The 19,833-nt window shown below is 46.3% G+C and overlaps 1 protein-coding gene across 5 annotated transcripts in view; it reads right to left on the bottom strand.

Moving 5' to 3' along the window:
* Window positions 1–19,833, bottom strand: part of FOXK2 (forkhead box K2) — an 833,912-nt gene that overhangs the window by 225,485 nt on the left and 588,594 nt on the right. For all 5 annotated transcript variants that reach the window (XM_069654528.1, XM_069654525.1, XM_069654526.1 and 2 more), the window contains one exon: window positions 13,169–13,362. In XM_069654528.1, the coding sequence (XP_069510629.1) occupies window positions 13,169–13,362 (194 nt within the window). The remainder of the gene's footprint in view (window positions 1–13,168; window positions 13,363–19,833) is intronic.

Below are 19,833 nucleotides of genomic sequence, written 5' to 3'. Positions count from 1 at the left end.
TGTGCCTTTATGGTATATTTTAAGTTGGGCTGGAAACATTAGGCCGTATTTCACATTCAGGGCTTGCAGCTGTCTTTTGAGTTGATCAAACAATTGCCTGGCTTTCGGCACTTCCCTGCAATTTTTTATCCATTGTACGTGAGAGTACCCTTTGCTTGTGCCGTCTGGAGCAGCGCGTCGCGGTCCCGATAATTCAATAGCTTGGCTATCACTGTGGGTGGTGGGGCACCTTGTGCTGGGCAGCCAGTTGGTACGCGGTGGGCTCATTCAATTGGAGAACGTTTTATCTTCAAACATGTCTGTGAGCCACTGCTCCAGGAATAATTCCATGTCTGGGCCCTCTGTTTTCTCTGGTAGTCTCAGGATCCTAACATTATTACGCCTGGATCTTCCCTCACTCCCATCTACTCTCTCCTCCATTGTTTTTAGACGCGTCGCGACTCTGGCCAACTGTTCTATATTCCGTAGCCAGTCTTCCACCCCAGATATGTGTTGCTCTGCATCTCCAGTAAGGGATGTTAGCTTTTGGAGATTGTGACGAGGAGGGAGAGGTCCATGCTGATGCCATCCATTTTCTGCTCCATGGAGGTGCGTGTGTCTGCTATGGCTGCCATAATGGCCTTTAACGATATTGTGCCCTCTGCTTCCGCCATGTCGTCTGGCTGGTCCTGTCCCAGCTGGCCGCTTGTTGTCGGTGGGGTAAATTGATCTATCCTGCTCTGGGAGATTCGTTTTTTAGACTTGTCCTTTCCCATTTTTGGGCACCGGTGATGAGGTGCCTCTGACTGGACTGGCACGCTGCCTATGTGTTCAGGCCAGCTTCCGTGATGTCCCTTTTGTGCTTTTCCGGGTCAGTAGTGTCCCCGAGCCTGGGGTGGTGCGGGTGGCGGACTTTGCTAGTGGTCGTCGGTGCTGATCCGCTGCCCCGTGGTCCCTAGGGTCAGGGCCGTGTGGTCATTTGTCTCCTTGCCCTGCTCAAGTGTATCGTGATTAGTGTAGGTTTCAGGTTTGCAACGGTAGTGCCTGGGTCCCCTTTCAGCCTTCCAGTGCCTTTAAGTTGTTGCAGTGGCCTTTTCCCCACCTCACCTGGCTGAATCGTCGGGTGGGTCGTTCTCAACCGGTGTGAATGCAGTGTGATTGCTATGGGGAGAGGGTTACAACTCGTCCCCTTACTGCCTGGAGCAACCCTCAGTTTCCGGCGATCTTCCCCGGACTCCAGTCCTTGTGGCCACCGTTGTCTTAGCGCTGTTCGCTTGTGTGGTGTGCTCCCACTATGTTCGTCGCGGCTCCTGCATTTGTATCTTTGCAGGGATTTCTTTGGCGCTTCCTTTACTGCCCCGGCAGCGTTCGGCCTCATACGGCAGATATTGGTCCGTATCTTCAATTTCGCCTGGTGCCTGCCAGATGCGCAGCTTGGCGCCCCGTGCCGGGCTAATAAAGGGCGTCAACTGCACCGTAGATATGTCCCCACCTCAAGATGTCCGTGCTATCTGCACTACAGGCCCGCACAGGGGGAGATCCCAACCGGGCACACCTGCAGGTCGCAGCGTCAGAGAGGTCTATCGCAATGCCCAGATCAGCTCGCGATGGACTTTAACAAACACCACACGCACTGTGCACCTACCGGGCCGCTCCTCTCTGCCTAGCCCCGGCTGTGTTGATGGTTCTACGCACCACCTGTGTTCCGTCTCCGCCAAGCCTTTTGTTTGTGCAGGGGGTGGGGGGCCCCAAGGCACTGCTACCAGTCCGCAATTGTCGCTGGATCCGCTCCCTCGAACAAGTCCACGGGTGAGAGTCCTTCGCAGATACAGGGAATGTCCGTTCTTCGGTGTATCACCCCGGTCCTCTGCTCCTCTCTTGGATCACTGTTGTCTGCGGCACGGTGGTCTTGTCGGCACGGCAGTGTTCAGGACTTCGCACTGTGGTGGGGCCGCATCACACTGCCTGCGGTCGCAAAACACAGTCCCGCTTCTCCCACAGACCTTATGGGTGTCGTAGGTTGGATTCCCCTTGTGCATATTCGGCGGGTTGTTTCGCCTGCTTTCTGCGGTGCTCGGCGGGTTGCTGCCTGTTTCGCCCCACCGGCCGGAGGTGCTCCACGGCCTGTGTGGTTGCTGCTGTCCTGTTGGCCCCTTCACTCCGCCGTGCGTGGCTGGCCGTTCACTCGTTTTTTGGCTTTTGGGTTCGAGTCGCAGGACCTCTTCAATGCGGCAACACTTTGTTAAAGACTCCAATCTAGCAGTCCCACTAAGTCAGTGCTTTGTCTGGGATTTCTCAAGGGAAGCCCTTATTTATATATTTTTATGACCAGTTCGTGTACTCTGGATGACAACCCTTATTTAACACCCCTCTCTTAGAATCCCCCTGACCCCACTGAGCCAAGAAGTAGGTATATCACACTTTGACATATGACAGTGAGTGATCAACAATGGATGATGTGATACTAGCACACTGGGTAATTACTTAGGAGTAGTATAGAGGATAAGGTAGCTGAGAATGCTTTATATGGTACAAGGAAATGCAAGGTGGAAAAGAAGCAACACAGGAATAAACTGGATATGATTTCAGCAAAACATAATATAATCCCTTTTCCCCTTTTGGCAATTCACCCCCCCTCTATGCAATGTAAGGAGGTGGAAGTGACAGCTACTTTGTATTAGTTCAGGATCACTTTAGCAATGCTCTATGAATGATTGTCAGGTGGCAAACGAATTTCAGCAAAGGAAAGCAAGGAGCTGCTATTTTGCCAAGTGAAGAAATTGAGCCAAATCGCAATTCGCGGGAATTTTTCCGAGTGCGTCGAGTGCGATTACGGAAAAGGTACAATGAATAGAAAGTCGGGGTTCGTTGGAAATCCCAGAATCTTAGCTTTAAGATGAAAGTTAAATGTCGTTCCTAGGACAAACGGTTCCGGAGATACGGACGATTTCGTGAAGGTAGATTCTCAAAAGAAAAGTGAAGCTCAGAATGTCAGAGGACAGTTTTCAGGTTTGAGATCACAGAAGGAACACAAGATTTCTAGGATGCAGTTCTCAATAGGTTAAAATAGTTTGAATTAGATTATTTTAAACTAAGAGATTGGGTTTTGCACAGTTCTGGCGGTACTCGCACTATATTTTGGACAGGAATGCGACTTCTCCACGGATCGGGTCAGAATTGGACTGCAGTTCCCTCGCCACAGACGGTCTCTGCCTGGTTCTGCTCACAGCGATCTGGGTCAGCTCTGCTAGCGGCACTGCACAGCGGTCTGGATCTCTGGTTCTGGCAAAAGTTTTTGGCACTGCACTGCGGTCTGGTCTCTGGTTTCCGGGTACAGCTCTGCTTTCTGGGTGTTTCTGGCACAGGGTTTTAGGCCAGAATCAAACAGCTCAGCCCGGCTGTCTGAATAGTTTGGTTTGGTTGCTAGTTTTTGAAGGCCTGCTGATAGGAGTTCAGCTGTTGGGTTCTAGAGTTCTTGGAGTTTTGTTCTGGAGTCAGGAGTCTCTGGATGTGAAGTTGTCTGTCAAAATGCTCTGCAGAAAGTGAAAAAGAAAGTCCTATCTGGCTTCCAGTGGCTCTTTTTATGTGTTTAGAAAGTGGGTGGGTCGGCTAATTCTGCATGCCCAACCTTCTCAAGATTTGATAGGCCAAAGGATTCTTTGGTCCCTGATTTGAGAAAGGATAGTGTGTCAGAGTGATGTCAGCCATTTACGATCTATTGAAGAATGCCCCTTTACTTTTGCTTAGAAAATCATTTTTCATAACTACACATACTTCCCAGATACACAGTTGTTTCACATTACATGTACATATTACAGCTGACTTAAGGTACATTCTGGCCCAACTCTGATCTTCCTGAGGGCTTGCATTCACAAATGGCAACTTATTTTCGTTTTTAGTTGGTTTTCCAACATTGGACGTTTACCAAAAATGGCACACATGCACACCGCCTTTCTACCCATATTCCATTACTTTACTAGGTCTCTAGCATAAACACAGTGTCTGTAGTATCAATAAATAGTGGGGTTTTGCCTCAGAACATGGTACAAAGTTGAATCAAGTCTTGAATTGTGGGTACATTTCTTAGATTAAGGATCTCCAAATTGCACATTTTTGTAAGTTTAATACAATATTTTAGAAGCATTTAACTTAAACATATATTTGCTGCAATATGATTCCACAAAAGTGTCTGATCCCACCCCCAGAAACTGGGTAAGTCAAGAAACGCATGTCTCTCCTTCCAGGCAGGGCTCTGTTTACAGTCAACACTGAAAATCAACATACCCCATTCAATCGCAAGGGTCTATTGTGTTGGGTCCAGCAGGCTGAGGTCAACAGACCAGGGGGCCACTCTGCATTTGATTAACAGAGACCTGTGATTTCCTGGGCTGTTGCTGCTCAGGGCTGGTATGAATGCCACCCATGAACAGACTCTTTGAACTTTTAATTAACTAAGACTCCTTCTGATCAATGCACAGTTCTGCAAGACAGCTCTCCTGTCCGAGTTTAGACCGCTAGCGCCGGTTTGTGGACAAAGCTGGTACTGCCCCCCATGATTTTAGCAACTTTTTGACATCAAGAAAATGAATTCCCAACAGCTCTGGGTTGCTTTTGACAATTAGCCTTGCCATTCCCAATGGTTTCAGGCTACTGTGTGTGTAGCCCAATGATGGTTTTAGGCAGTACCCTCCTGTGCTCACAACATAGGCAAAAATGGGTGGCAGCCTATTCTTCATGTTTTCCCTGTGCATTTTCTGGCCATCATGATGTCTTCAATGCCAGTAATGCACAGTTTTTGTGGTAGGGCTCGGTTGCATGGGTAAAACATCCCACAACTTTGCTCGGCTTCGTCTAATCGGGCGCGGCCATTTTGTCCGTGGTTCACCGCGGTCGCGTTGTTTGCTCTTCGTAGCTCCAAACTCGCCCAAGAGCTTGCGATTTGGGACGGAAATTCACCTGCCTGAGTCCGATGCGTTTGTCTTCTGGGAAATATACATTTCTTTCAGGATTGCCACTCGTAGCAGGCTATTTTCACAGGATATTTGCCGCGGCCGCGGGAGCTACAGGGGCTCACGTCCTCATAGCTCTACTGCTAGCCACGCCCCCCCCACCTCTACTAATCTTGACCGGTCACTGGGAAGGTGAGTTGCCCAAGTACGGGGAGGATGGCTCCTCGACTCATTACACAAATTTTATTGCTACCTGCGGTCACCAAATCGTCTGCTCCTATCGACATCACGCTAGACTTGGGGAGGTTAATTTTCAGGCCGGAAAACGTACCAGACACCTATCAGGCATAAGAGTTTGGGGAGAGATTCCAACAGATTCGTCAAGTAGCAAAGGATATCGTTGGCAAATAAAGAGGTTACATTCTACCTCACTGCACTGAATTCCCGAAATCCGCTGGTTTTCCCTAATGGCGATCGCCAGGGGCTCCCTGGCCAGGGCATACAGCAGAGGGGAGATGGGGCAACCCTGCCTCGTTCCTCTAGAGCGGTAAAGTGGAGAGGAGACAGAGCCGTTAACAGCCACCTTTGCCGAGGGGCCAATGTATAGTGTTGATATCCGCCGCCTAAAGTTCATACCAAGGCCCATTTTCTGTAGTACTTTACCCATGTAAAAGTTCAAATTCAAAAGCTTTTTCTGAGTCTATCGATATCAGGTGTGCCTCCAGCCGCCTACCCTTCACCTCATGCCTTAGGTTTATGGTCTTCCTTAGGTTATCTGCCCCCTGGAGCCCCGGTATGAATCCCACCGGATCCCCCCCCCCCAGGCACAAGTGAAGCCATGTGACAGGCGAGTGTTGGCTAGTAGCTTTGCCATTATTTTGACATCTGTATTCAGCAGGGAAATGGACCTAAAAGATTGGCACTGGGCAGGATCCTTTGTCTCCTTTGGGATCACCACCAACAGTGCCGCCAGCATAGTCCGAGGGAGGGTCCCGACTCAAGAGTGCTGTTGAACAGCTTTGCAATGAACGGCGCTAAGGTGGAACGGAACCTTTTATAGAAAGTCACTCTAAATCCCTCTTCCCCTGGGGTAGTGGCCCCTTTCATGCCACTGATTGTTTCAATCACTTCCTGGGCAGTAATGGGTGCTTCTGTGGGTTCTGCTTTCACCGCTGGGAGACGCGGAATCGGAAGGGAGTCTAGAAACCTGTCAACTTCTGACCCATTCCCTTTGTATTCGGAGGTAGAGAGTGTTTTGTAATATAATCCAAACTCCTCAGCTATTTGGGGGTCTTCAAGCAGTTTTCCACCTCCATTTGTGTGAATCACGTCCACCCTCCTGCTCCTCCTCTGCTCTCTCAGCCTCCATGCCAGTATTTTATCGGCCTCGTCACCCTTTTCCATGTATTTGTTTCAAAAATGAAAGTTGTCTCTCAGTTTGGCAGACCATGAGGACCTTCAACTTAGTTCTATATTATTGCAATTTAGCCCATTGCCCAGGGAATATTTGGGTTTTCAGTTTCTCCCCCCCACCCCCGGCTGTATGGGCTCAATTTTCCCCCTGGGGTTCTTCTCCTCGCGCGCTCTTGTACCCTTTCTTCTTGCACCCATCCTTAACAGGATACCCCTGGTAGTGGCCTTAAATGCCTCCCAGACCCCCGTGGTCCCAACCGCCCCATTGTTGCTTATTTCGAAGAATATTTCGAAGAATTCTATAATCGCTTTCAGAACTGACTGGGCAAGTTCTTTGTCCCGCAACAGCTGTTCGTTGCACAACCACCGACTGTTATGCTTCACCGAGTGGGGAAACCCCATTCGGACTCTCACCAATTCGTGATCAGACCACGGAATTACCTCCACGGCGGTCTCACTCTAGCGCTCCATTAGGGGGTATTCTACCATTATATAATCTATCCCTAAGAAGGCGTTATGGACCTGCGAGTAGTACGTACAAAGCGGGTACCGACCCTGCTCCCTTGTGTGGGTGGCTGTTGCTCCCAATTCTGTGTTAACTTTCTGGAAGCACTCGGAAGACCTCCATTGTGCTCAAGTTACAGTGCAGGGGGCTAAACTCTTTCTATCGCTTTCGGGGGTATGACCATGTTAAAATCCCCTACTATTAGTGAACCTTCTGCAAAGGTTTGGATTTTACACCTAACTGAGTCCCAGTACTGGTCCTGGGCTTCTTTCAGGCAGTAAATTGAGACCACCATAAAGGGCCATCCCCGGATATCCCGGTTTAACATGACAAACCGACCTTCTGGATACTGTGACTGTGCCTTAATTAAAAAAGTGTAACCTACTAGATATTAACAAAGCAACTCCTTTAGACTTAGTTGAGCCTGAAGTGTGGAACACCGCCCCTAGGAACCTTGCTTTCAGAGATGGTTCCTTCCCACTTTGCAAGGGGGTCTCCTGTAAAAACAGTCTAGCTTTCGCCTGTTGCATTCTCGAATCTTTAAGGACCTCTTGTGTGGGGAGTTCAGACCTCTCACATTAAGTGACCCCATTGCCAGTTTATTTATAATGTCAGCCATCTGGGGGGGCGTAGTTTGCTCTATTGCCCCTCAGATTTGGCAATATGATACACATTCTCCCCAGGGCATGATCTCTGCTGCCTTACTAGCTGCGACAAAACTCCAGCATGGACGGACCTACTGCTTGGTAGCTTGCAAAACTTGAACTTCCCTTCAAAGAACAACAATCTCCCCAACTCAGGTTCGGTTGGCTTCTAGGTCTTGTATACAATTGTCCATGCTGTCAACTTTTTCATCCAACCCATCCAGCCTCTTGCCTATATCGGCCTTGAAGCCCCTAATTTCATCAAAAAGTGCTGCCATTCCTTTGCTCATCAACTGGATCTCCTCCACTGGCGATGTGGTTGGCTAAGCTGGATCAGGGTCCTGGTCGTATTTGAATTTTTGGAGTGCGGCTGCCCAGTTCATGGGCGAACACAAGGAGGTAGAGCTCCTAGAATTCACAGTGGTAGATGTGCCGGGGGGGGGGCAGGGGTTGGAAGTGTGGTAGCGATAGGTCTCAGATCTTCCTCTTGTGTTCCTGGATTGCTAAGATGCTGAGCCCTGATCATATAGGTCACACTGCTCTACAGGGAGGGGAGTATGCCCAGTTTTGCTGGGCTGGAGGTGTGGTCTAGGGCACCGTTAACTACAGTCGGTACTCCGGGGGAGGCCTCCCCCAGTTGGCCTGTTCTATTGCAAGAATGGGGATCAATGGCGAGTGCCCGCCCAAAGGGCACCAGGCACCCCGCACAGCCCCCACGCAGTTCCCTCCGAGGTGTCAGAGTGCAGAGTAGGGTCTAGGTCACACCTCGGTCTTCCACCGTCTCACTGATGCCCGTGCTGTGTCGGTGAGTCTCCAGACAAGGAGGAAGAGGGCTGCTGCTGTGTTAAAGGTCTCCGGCGCCCCCCACCAGGGCCCGAGAGTAGAGGCAATAACTGTGGATAGGGAGGTCAGTGAAAGTGACTCACTCACTGTGTGCGGAAAGTGTGCAAGGGCAGCAAGCTCCTCACATGCAGAGGGTGCACAATGTTGGCTAATTCTGTGTGTCCGAGCGGGCGCAAAAACAGAATCAACCCCCTTGGTCCAGGGGGCCACAGAGGATCACCGGAGGAGTTTCTTCAACCCCTAACCCAGGCAGGGGTTGATGTTCTGGTTGGGCATCCATTCCCTGGGGGGGGGGGGGGGGGTCACCAATACACCCCGACCTATGAGGCCGAGGCAGGAAGCCTCTCATCGTGGGCCTGATGGAGGTTCAGGGCCCTTGCTGTTTTCAGGTCAGGGGGGAGGCCCGCTATGTTATGTGCAGTGATTCATCCTCTTGGGTGGCGTACCTTAATGTTTTGTTCGGCAACCCGGGAACCGAACCTCGTTCACTGTCCCGTTCTGCACTCACCAAGAAACCTGCAGCAGCTGTTTCCCTCTCTCGCTCACGAGCGGGCTGAGGCACAATCTTCAGTGACCTCTCGTTGCACTGGGGGTGCCCCCTGGCCATGCCCACTGCCAGCACAGCAATCAGGAGCGGGGGAGAGTCTGTTCCTCACTCCTCTGGTAAGCGAGGAGGCTCTGAAGCTTGCGGGGAGCAGCGTCATGCTAATGAGCGCTTAAAACTTGATGGGCAGGGGTGACTGTCCCTGATGCAACTCCCCCGATAGATTGGCGTGGGCCCCGTCACCCTCCACCACGTCGCAAATGTCTCTGTAGTGGGCCTCCACTTCGTCCGCTACTCCCTGGTGCCCCCAAGGTCCCACCACGAACCAGCCCCCAGGACAGGGGAAGAGGGGATGGCCCGGCATCTCCAATCACAACGCACAGCGGCATTAGCAGGATGCACCGCTTTCGGCCTGCCCACTTTCCTTTCCTATGCCTGGAACTCCGCATCAGCACCAGGAAACGGCGCTCCCTGCAGCGGATTGCAATGCCTGTATCTCAGGACTCCCTTCACTGAGCTCCAAGGGAGTCGGTCTGGTGGGTGCTCCCGAGTCTCGCGTGTACAGCTCAAGTGGGGCAATCGTGGAAGGGCTTAATCCACACTTCGGCCCTTGGGCGCGGACAGAGTCGAAGAGACTACCTCATCTCTGTGACCCTGGTGGCCAAAAAAACATGGATAGAACTTTCTTTTGACAAGCTGAAGGTGTAACAAACTAAATTGAAACTTTGTTACAATCCTGGATTTCCTAGTTTCTTTTTGTTGAACATTGGAACTGAAACCAACTTAAAACCTGGGGAAGTGGAGTTCATCAAGGTTATAAAGCGAGACTGTGAATATTACAAACTCAGTTGTTGTGGATTGCCATATATGTTCTTGTGTATTTTATGTACAAGTGTGAGGGTCAGATATCCTTTGTTGCAGTGTTTCCTTTAGTTTGCGGCAGGGAAATCCTCAGAGTAGGGCTAGTGAGGCGTTTATTGCAATTTATGATTTAATAAAATGGCATTTATTGAGATATCATCTAACGGTTGTCTGCCTCACATTTCTGACCCCTCACAATCAGGATCATCACATCCTATAATCAGGTTCCAGCACCCCAGAGCTGTGACATTGACACTGTCTCCAGGAAAGTCCCGACTTGGAACCTAGTCTTCTTTGGGGGAGAAAAACCAGGCTAGTGGGAATAAGCTGTCTCTCCCCTGCAGGTATGGTTATGTTGGCACTTTTGTGCACATCAAAGCCGACAGACTCTTCAGTTGCTGCAGAAGCTCTTGCACTTAGCTTTGTGAATTTCAGGGTCCCCTAACTTTTGTCAGCTTGGCAAGATTCCACTTCTAACACCATATGTGATAAGTTAGGAGGAGGCAGACCAATGTCCGTCATTTTATACTTTATTTAAATAATTAAAAAAGCCTAACTATCCATAACCTATGGGGTTCCCTACCTAACCAAACTAAGGTGTTAGTCGCCTGTAGTGAAGGCCACAAGTAAATAGTCTGTCGTCCGTCCAACTAATAAGCTATTCTGTCCCTACCACTATGCAAAAAAAAAAAAAAAAAATATAGAGGTTCTTCCATGGTTTTAAAATGCAATTCTCAGATATTGTTGACCAATATCTTAAATTAACTTATGTAGTTCCTATAGGGGAGTGTTCCCAGCCTCTCCTTTCCCTGCTTGCTTTCCTGTTAGGTTGTGTTTTAGGAATCCTGGGTAAAAGTCTCTCTTCAGTGTCTCTGAAAGTCCTTCTCTTCCTAGTTCCAACTGGGAGAATTAATCGCTCTTCATAGGCTCCGTACTCTAAATGTTCCTGTGTTTCTTCAACTCTGTATCGGATGAATATACCTCTTCTTCACACTCACCGTCTTCTGTTGGGCCTTTCTTATTCTCAAGCCACTCACTGAGGCGAGTATACTGAGTCCAGTAGTAGTCGTTACTCTTTTTATACACCTTTTTATTGTTTGTAAATAAAGACATAAACAAAAGATATTGATTGGGTATACGTCATCAGAAGTATATCATCAAAATCAGAATTACTGCTGCAGAGAGAGAACCCCTTAAGTCACAAATCATTATACCGGGTACGGGGCAAGAACAAAGAATAGTAATAATACACATCAACTCGACATGTGTCTGGTACTAGGGCAAAGCCCCTCGGGAGATTTCCCGGTGACAGAGCCAACAGGCCCATCATCAATGGAACAGGCAGGATCAGAGAACCCCTCGGCCGCGAGGCCGGTAGCTCGATAAGCCTCAGTACCCGAGCTGGTGACGAGGCCTTCCTGGCCCCTTCCGCACAGCTATTTCCTGGGAAAGGAATTTCCCTTGTGGGGTGCTTTGTTAAAAAGAACACTCACCTTTGCCATTGTCTTCCTGCGCACGTACTCCTTTGTGCGCTCCGGGGGGGACCTGGAGAACAGCTCCCTCCACCTGGCAAGCCAGTTCTTAAGGGACCGGGGAGTAAGGGCTTTGCATGCCAAGCAGCCATGGTCTTCTCGCAGGCAGCAGAGGCAGAGCGTGCACTGGTTCGACGTGGGAAAGGGTCCCTTGCAGGAAGGGCACCTACCAAATCCCACCTGGGCTGACAAGGAGAGAGGGGCGAGGCGCCAGAGGCCGTGAGACAGCAACAAAAAAAAGGGTTGTTAGTAATTTGGGACCAAGGTCCCTGTCGCAACTAGAAAAAATACTGAAATTATGAGGAAAAAGGGCCTCAACTAGAGCTCTGGTGAAGTGTATGCTCCCATCGATGCGGAAAAGAGGACTGAGGTGTGGCGCCGGTGGGCGGAGGCAAGGGAGCATGTGCTTCCTGGGCCACGCCCCTGTGGGCATAAAATTAAACAGCTATAGACATTTTTCTGGTGAAAACGGTTCCATTTACATCCATAGCAAGGGATGCCCATGCAGTATGGAGGAAAGGAGACAGGACATTGGAGTTCTTATGATAGTGTTTTGCTGAGGAATAAGAACTTGGCTTGAGGACCCGTAAAGTTTATGTTCAGTTAACAGCAATCTCCTCAAAAGGCCATCTATAGAAGGCACCCTCGGTGGGGCAGAATCCAAAGACAAGGATGAAGTACCTTTTCTGATGAGGTGATATGGGACTGACCCTTTGAGAATGAGAGGTGATGACTATTTAAGGCTTGACGTTGTAAGAAGTGAGGCTGGCTAACTTTTGGGCTATAGATAATGTGTGCTTTTTTGGCCCACTGAGCTCTTGAGTATTTTAGCAGTGACAATAGCTATCTCTGGAAGCTGGGTAAGCAGTCCTGCCTCAACATCAAAAGTAATGGCATTGACACTACCTACTGCGAAGGATCGCTCAATGTTGACATTTTCAACATCGAAGATCTGAATGGCAAACAGTCTGCCATCATAATTTTTAACAATGCTCTTTTTTCGACTGGTCACAGCGGCCTTGTTTGTGATGCTGCCAGTGCACTGAGGGACTCCCCGGAGTATCAGAGTTCTACAGATGTCACCCCAGAGAATAATGGCTTGCTTCGCTGATTCCTGTGGAGAGTTCGCACACTGGACAAAGGGTAATGTCCACAACACAGAGCAGGCTTGCCTGGCTCCTTCAAAGCATTTTGGAAAAATGGGGAAACCTCAATGGAGCGTAATACGGAAGACATCCAATACAAAAAGCATACCATTGCTTTTGGATTTCAACCGTCGATGAAAGATATTGGTTAAAAAGTGTCACCAAATACTGAGAAACAGTTAAACTGCAGCAAGGCACGTCCACATTTTTGTCTCAGGGTGTGAACAGAGACGCTTACTCCATAGAGCTGAAAGATTAACTGAGAGCGTAACTGTCACTACATTGCAGGATGGGACACCAGAGAAAACTGGCAGCCTTAAACTGACAGCTACCCTTTTCACAGTTTAAACACTCATTGCTCATTTCCTTGCCCAATTTGTCCCTATAAACACAGTCAGTGCTTTACCAGGGCAAAGCAGTTAATATTTCCTACAGATCTTACCGTAAATACAAAAAAAAGTAGTTTCATTAAAATAAATATTCAATGATCAGCAGAAAAAATATTTTTAAATTGATTTCAGGTTACTCCCTAAAAAACGCAGTAGACCAACGGTGGGAATGCCAACATTAAAGTACAAACACTCACTCCAAAGATAACAAAATATAAAGTCTACATATGTTGGAAATGCCAAAGGTAAAGTGCCAACAAGCAGTTAAAATATGCAATCCCACATTAGTAATTCACCCTATTTAACTTCCCAATATAAGCTTTATTCAATCAATTAACATTTTAAAACGAGTTGCTAATCTTACCGAGAAGACAGTGGTCCTATAGGTGTTCTAAAGCATGGTACTCCCCTTGGCCTTCTTTTCCTAAAAGCTTGTTCTATGAGTTTGCTTTCAGAGGCAGGGTCTATCCTCCAGAATGACCCTTTGCCAGGTTCTTCCTGAGAACGTGGTACTTTGATGAAATATCGGTTTAGGGACAGATTGTGACGTATTGAATTCTATGGAAAGATATTTGCAGATTTTATAAAAATCGCATTAACAGAAAGGTGCAACAAGCAAATACAAACGTCACTGAATTACAATACATAATTAACAGTTTTCTTCACACTTAAGACAATCCAGTTGTAAATAAAACATAACTTGCCTGCAGTATATTTTGTACTTAGTAAAATAGCTTAATCAAAACCTTTCATTGGGAATCTTACATCACCTTGCAGTGATTACACAAATCTTGCCATGACCCAGGGAAAAGCAAGACATAAGTCAACCCCATTCATCCCGGATCCCAACTCCCACCCAGGTCCAAACAAACCTTGCCAGTACGCTCTTTGTCTTGACAAGCAGTCAGGAATTAATTCTGGTTTTATTACTATTATGGTATTTATTGAGCACATACCTAGCTTCGAGAAGCAAAGGAGCACTTTACAGAGTTATACAACCAGTTCTCCAGATAAGATTTGGAAGGGAGTATTTTACTCCCTATTTTTTAAAGTTGGGAGTAAAATGCTTTTTTTAGGGAGTAAAAAAAGTCCAATCCCCCAATGAGAGTTTTATAAGCGAGAAAAAATGTTTTAATTGAAAAACGGAAATGTTTTTGTAATATTTATTTCTTTGCACCTAGTTATCATTCACATTAAAAGATACAGGTTTACTTCCTCAAATCAGTCAGTTAAAATAGTAGTTTCTTCATGTGGTATTACGTGCACTTCTGGTCCAAAAATAATCATGGAGCAGTGAGGGTGAAAGCAGGGGTGCAAGATTCTACATGTCTTTTTCCGATTTATATTTATTGGGAGTATTTGTCAATGCAGATAAACAGCACGCTTTAAAGACGTAACAGACCAGTTATACAGCAGGAGTAGGATACAGACCAGCACAGATGTACAGCGTCTACCCATTCAGGTGGCAGTGGAGGGGGATCAAGGGGGTGGATGGCTGGAAGTGACACAATGGCCTAGGTCAGTTATCTCCAATGTGTAGCTTGGGCACCCTAAATTGTTGCTTGCCATTTGTTCTGGGCCAGGGTGTGGCGCCCTAGAAGGAGGTGCTGAAGGGATGGGACCCAAGTAGCAATATAGCCAGTCCTGGACTGTGAGAGAATGTTGGCCAATGAGCATGCTGTGGTTCCAGCGGGCTTATTTTTATACATGCAAGATTTCTATTTGTTGGCACCATGCAAATTATTGTTCGGAAAATGTCCTTACTTATTTTAGCAGCATCATTGTTTAAATCCCAGCTGGCAAGTATTAATGAGTAAGATAATTGAACCATGTTTCTAACTTGGAGAAAATTGTCATATTCGGTGTCATATTCGGTTTCTTAGTACAGCTAGTAGGAGCATAATGGACAAATAAGTGGCATGCATACCCAACTTTCCTTTATTAAATAGTTTTCATGCACTGTGAGGTTTGTGTTTGATGCCACATGCATTATATTTATCGGCAATATTCATTTTACGGTCACCTATATTTATTGTTATAGTATCCTACTGGAAAAATTGTCTTCGTTTGATACTATGCCCATCTGGCAAGTGGATTATGGACAGATCAGGTAAATGAATGCCACATTTTTCATAATTAATTTTCCCTATATTCAAATCCAATTAAGTTTCTGTGAATACATTTAAATTTACAAGCCAATACATGAATCAAAATACTTAGTTAACACCACCACACCCCTCTATGAAGTGGTCATCAAATGCTCAGTTTTGACCAATGTTTCCCACTACGTCTTGTGCAAAATCCCTTTAGGGCAAAGAAAATAAGCTCCAAATCCTTCAGAAGGGTATTATTTGTTTTCCTAACCAGTTTTAATCACTTTTTCACGAATGCAATAGTCTCCAGGAGCTTTAAAATGCACTACTTGCCATTAAATGCCAAAAATAATTCTTCAAAGGTAACCTCTGATGCCCCAATGAAGTGATCTTTAAAGCCTACCATGTAATGACATGTATTACTCAATATTTAAATGATATTTATCCATTAAGTTTGCAACATTTAAAACATGTACCATATTTGTCATATAATGCACATAGAACAAGCCCAATATAAAACCAGCTTTAACATGTTCAAACAAGCAGTAAATAAAACCCTGACCATCACAATTTAAATAAAACATAGCTCCCATGCATGTCCATGCTTACGCAAAACAGAGAAACAATGACAAATTAACAGAAAATGAATTAAACCTTTGCCTCCTATTTTGCAGGCACACTTTGCGCTTCCTCCTGCACACCTTAATTTATTGAGGAGTGGGTACATTAGCATCAGCTTCCTACATTCTGGGGATCTTATTTCACAGATTTCTCCTTGCCATTTTATATGCGTATGTAAATCGGTTGATAAATCTAAGAAGGGCAGTTTAAGTATATTTTGGACATCTGCCTTTCAGTCCATTAGACAGGCTCTTGCTTTATGAGCTATTTTGAGAGGACAGTGTGCCGAAATTAGTTACATCCCACCCCTATCCAAATGGACGAGTGCCTTATAACTCCCCTACCACAAGTATTTTTCTTTACCAGGGGAGGCTGCAATCACACTTACATTGAAATTCACTTAATGATCAGCAGAAAATCTCAGATGTGCTTTTCCAAAATAAGTTAAAAAATCTCAACTGGCCGCACACACTTTCCAACTGAACACCCCCAATTCAGCTCATAAGGTGCTACCAGGGGTATCTGCAGGGAGACCTATTTGGCACAGGAATACCCCTCCAGGACATGACAATGTTCATTAAGTACATTGGCCTATAAAGGTGGGGGGCTTGCTGTCCAAAGACTACTTGTCCACGGTGATGGCATAATGCCTGTCTTAACAGCTGCATTAAACATAAAACAATTTGGTGTCCTTCGAAAAAGCTCCCATTGTTTCTCACATTTTTGTTGTGGTCTTTTGGCAATTTTTATATGCCATTTTGAAACTATAACTCTGACCAGCAGTGTACACACCACTCGTTAAATCATGGTTCAATTTTCTTTGAGATTCTACATTTTGCATTGAACCATGGGACATCCCTTTATTCTAACCTGGAATTCCTGAACCTGGGGACGCTGTTTGCCAATAGCTCTGTCCCGGATAGTTTCTCCCAAAGAAACAAACAAACCACCACCTTCCTTTGTGGCCTCTGAACTAACAGTTTTAAGAGAATATCTTAATATCTTGTGAATTAGTAATCATTTCCAATGCCTCCTTGTTGAGCTTAGGCATTGCCAACCAGCGCATGTGGCTGTCGGACATCTTTGTGGTGCATTGTTCAATCAGAAATGCAAAAACATTTCATAGCATTCCTGAAGAAAAACCAATCCACAATACAGTAATTAATGACTAACAGTATTGCTGACCTTGTATGCACCATTTGTCATTAAAGATCCCAGAAAATTCCTGGGCAGAATCCCAAAGTGCACCTGAAAAATCAGTGCTCCATTTGTGACCAATTTTACTGTCCAAACATTTGCACTCAATTTCTTTAAAATATTTTGCTCGAGAACAGAAACCCCCGGGAATGTTTATTTAGTACTAGTATATTTTTGAACAACCTGTCCTGTGTGTCTAAAAATGTCCTAATTACCACTTTTGCAAATTTCCTTTACTGGAATAATGTGGTCTAGATGGCTATTAAGTTCTGCAAATTAAAATGTTCTATAAGCAGTCTTAACTTTATCACATTTCTAATTTGCGTTGCAATCTTTTGTCAAGCAACTGAGTGCCAATATAATCCGTCCAAAAATTGATGTTGCTCACCATTTCATTTGATATGCAAATTTTGCTCGTTGCACACAAAAGGTTGGGGACCCCCGGCCTAGGTGTTGAGGAGGAGAGACTCCTTGAACAGGTGGGTCTTCAGTTCTTTTCTGAATTGCAGGAGTGTGACGGCAAGTCTGATGCTGACGGGAAGGAGGATCCATAGTCTTGGGGCATAGGCAGAGAAGGCTCTTTTTCTGGTCCTTTCCTTTTTGCAGCGGCGGTTTTCAAATCTGCACATGTCCTGGCTTCTGGTGATGCGCTGTCCGCTAGAGATGCTGAGTTTCTCTGCAGATGATGTAGCAAGACTTTAAAGGTGCTTTGTGTGTGCAGTGGGAGCCAGTTAAGGTCGATAAGGGCCAGGGTGATGTGGTCATATCTGTGCAGCCACATGTATGACACTTCTCATGGGCACAAGGGAGGACGACGGGAGGCCTTTGAGAAGGGCATTGGCCCCCATCCAGGTGGGATAGAACCAGTGCTTGAACCATGGATCTAAAGTTGTCCGGAGAGACGAAGGGTTTGACTTTCCGCAGGAGGGAGAGCCGATACCATGAGGTCTGAGCTTTCTTAGCTATGTGTGCCGTGAAGGAGGTGTATTTGTTGATGTGGAACCTGGAGGGACTTGGTGCAGGAGGCTAGCTTGGGTATGAAGCCCTCATGGTTCATGGTTGATAGCCAGGTCTGTATGTCTGGGTGTTCAGTGTTGTTGGTGAGGAGTAGGAATTCGGTCTTGGAGGGGTTGAGCTTCAGGTATGTACTGGGCATCCAAGACTGGATCAACGAGAGGCAGGTTTTGAGCCTGTGGATGTCCTTGAAATAGTCAATCTTGAGCTATAGCTGTGTGTTCAGCGTATTGGTGAATGTGGATGTTATGTGTAGCTAGGAGGGCTCCCGGATCATCTGCAAACTTAGTTATGCTCTTTGTGTTGATAAGTATCCTCTTTTCTGTGTGTTCAGCAATACCACTCAGTGGACTGATTTTAGTTGCAAAAATGCAGTTTCAAACACTCAGTCTGCAGGAGACTGCTTTTCACAACCACCCTACGAAAGAACTAACATGGGTGATGGAATCCAGTTACTACTATAATTCCATTTGTAGAAGGGAGACAGCTAATTACACCAACACTTCCAACAGATGAGATAGGGAGCCTAAAAGTATCATGGTACACCTTTGTAGTGTGTTATGATTTTACGTAAGCTGTTTTAACCGATTGTCCCCTCGTGAGCGCTCCTCAGAGGACCCATCAATGACGCAAATATAGTTTATGGACTCAAGTCCAAAGAAGGGAATTCCTGTTGGAGTACTTGTGTACAGCAGGCTAGAAGTGCGGTTCAACTGGTCATACACCAAAGAACATCTATGCAGAGAAACCCTGTGTAAATCCAGTATAGAATTTGTGGCTCACACATTTCTGTAAGCGTTCAAGAGGCATCCACCCAAATACGCGGTATGGATTTTACTCTAAAATTAGGTAAATACACCAAAAATATATTTTAAAAAACAGGAAGGAACATATACTGCCCTTGTTGCCACATACTGCTGTATGTGTGTGTTCAGACTATCAGCAGCGCAGGCCACACAAACTCGATTGTGTTTTCTGATCTGGTGATGGCCAACAAAACTGAAAGAAACCTTTTAATATATGGTTATCAATGGGAACAAAGAAGGTATGTGTTAGAAAAAATATGGATAGATTTTGTGTGCCTAATAAACCAGGCTAGATTGAATTTTGTACTCCCTGAAAATTGATATTTTCAAAAGGGATTAAAATACTCTGGCTGGAGCAGCAAAGCGATACATGGGATTTACCATATACGATCATGGCTATTGCCGTTTTAGTACAAGGCATATAGTTGCCAAAAACGTATATAACCAGTTTGTGAAAGGTGTCTGGATTGAAGCCTGAAACCAAACTTCAGCAACAGCTCAGGAAGAAGTCTGTGAAACTGAATGCGCCACCCACCATCAATGAACTAAAGCAACCTCACCCTCCCCCACCCCTAGACTCCCACACACTATTAAAGCAAAACGATGCAATGAATGGAACATTGATCGAGAGAAGAGTTTACCACTAGCCTTCCAAATTCTGTTTTGCCATGAGAGCCTGCATCCTTACCTTGTTGAACTAGGGGATGAGTCCTGAAGCACACAAAGTGCCTACCTGAAGACAAATCATGAGGAAAATATGCTGGCTCTGTGCCTGGTATTTGTGGATGCCTGAATTCCTAAAACCAGAACAACTGGTTATATCCTCTCTTGACCCCGTGTGCACATCAAAGTCCCATGCCCCAAGTTATCCCAACTCCCTGGAACGCTTGCATGCCCAGAAACCCGCACAACCCAGATACAAGAAGGCAGAAGCAGCATCTCTCCAACCCACAGGCCGGTCATTGCTACCTGAGAAAGAGCAAGCTACAACCCGATGAAACTGAACATTAAAGCTGGGATTCGGAACTGAACCACTTCCGCTGGACAAAGTCTGCTGCCCCAAGTAACAGAATTGCACCTTTAGCAAACAGGACTATTGCACTGTACCCCAGCTCCAAAGGTCTTTTGGAGAAGACTGCATCCCCAGCATCTCCAAAGCAACCTTTCTTGACGATCATCTTCACCACAGTACCAGTCAGTGGACAACCAGAAAATAACATCTAATCATATTTTGCAAGGATCTGATCTTGGACTGCCAGTGAACAGTAAATGCTGAAGATAGCTAGACTCTTGCTTTT

This window comes from Ambystoma mexicanum, chromosome 3q (assembly GCF_040938575.1).
Source record: "Ambystoma mexicanum isolate Mex_15411 chromosome 3q, UKY_AmexF1_1, whole genome shotgun sequence".
Lineage (NCBI taxonomy): Eukaryota > Metazoa > Chordata > Amphibia > Caudata > Ambystomatidae > Ambystoma > Ambystoma mexicanum.
This window is presented reverse-complemented; position numbering and strand designations above follow the sequence as displayed.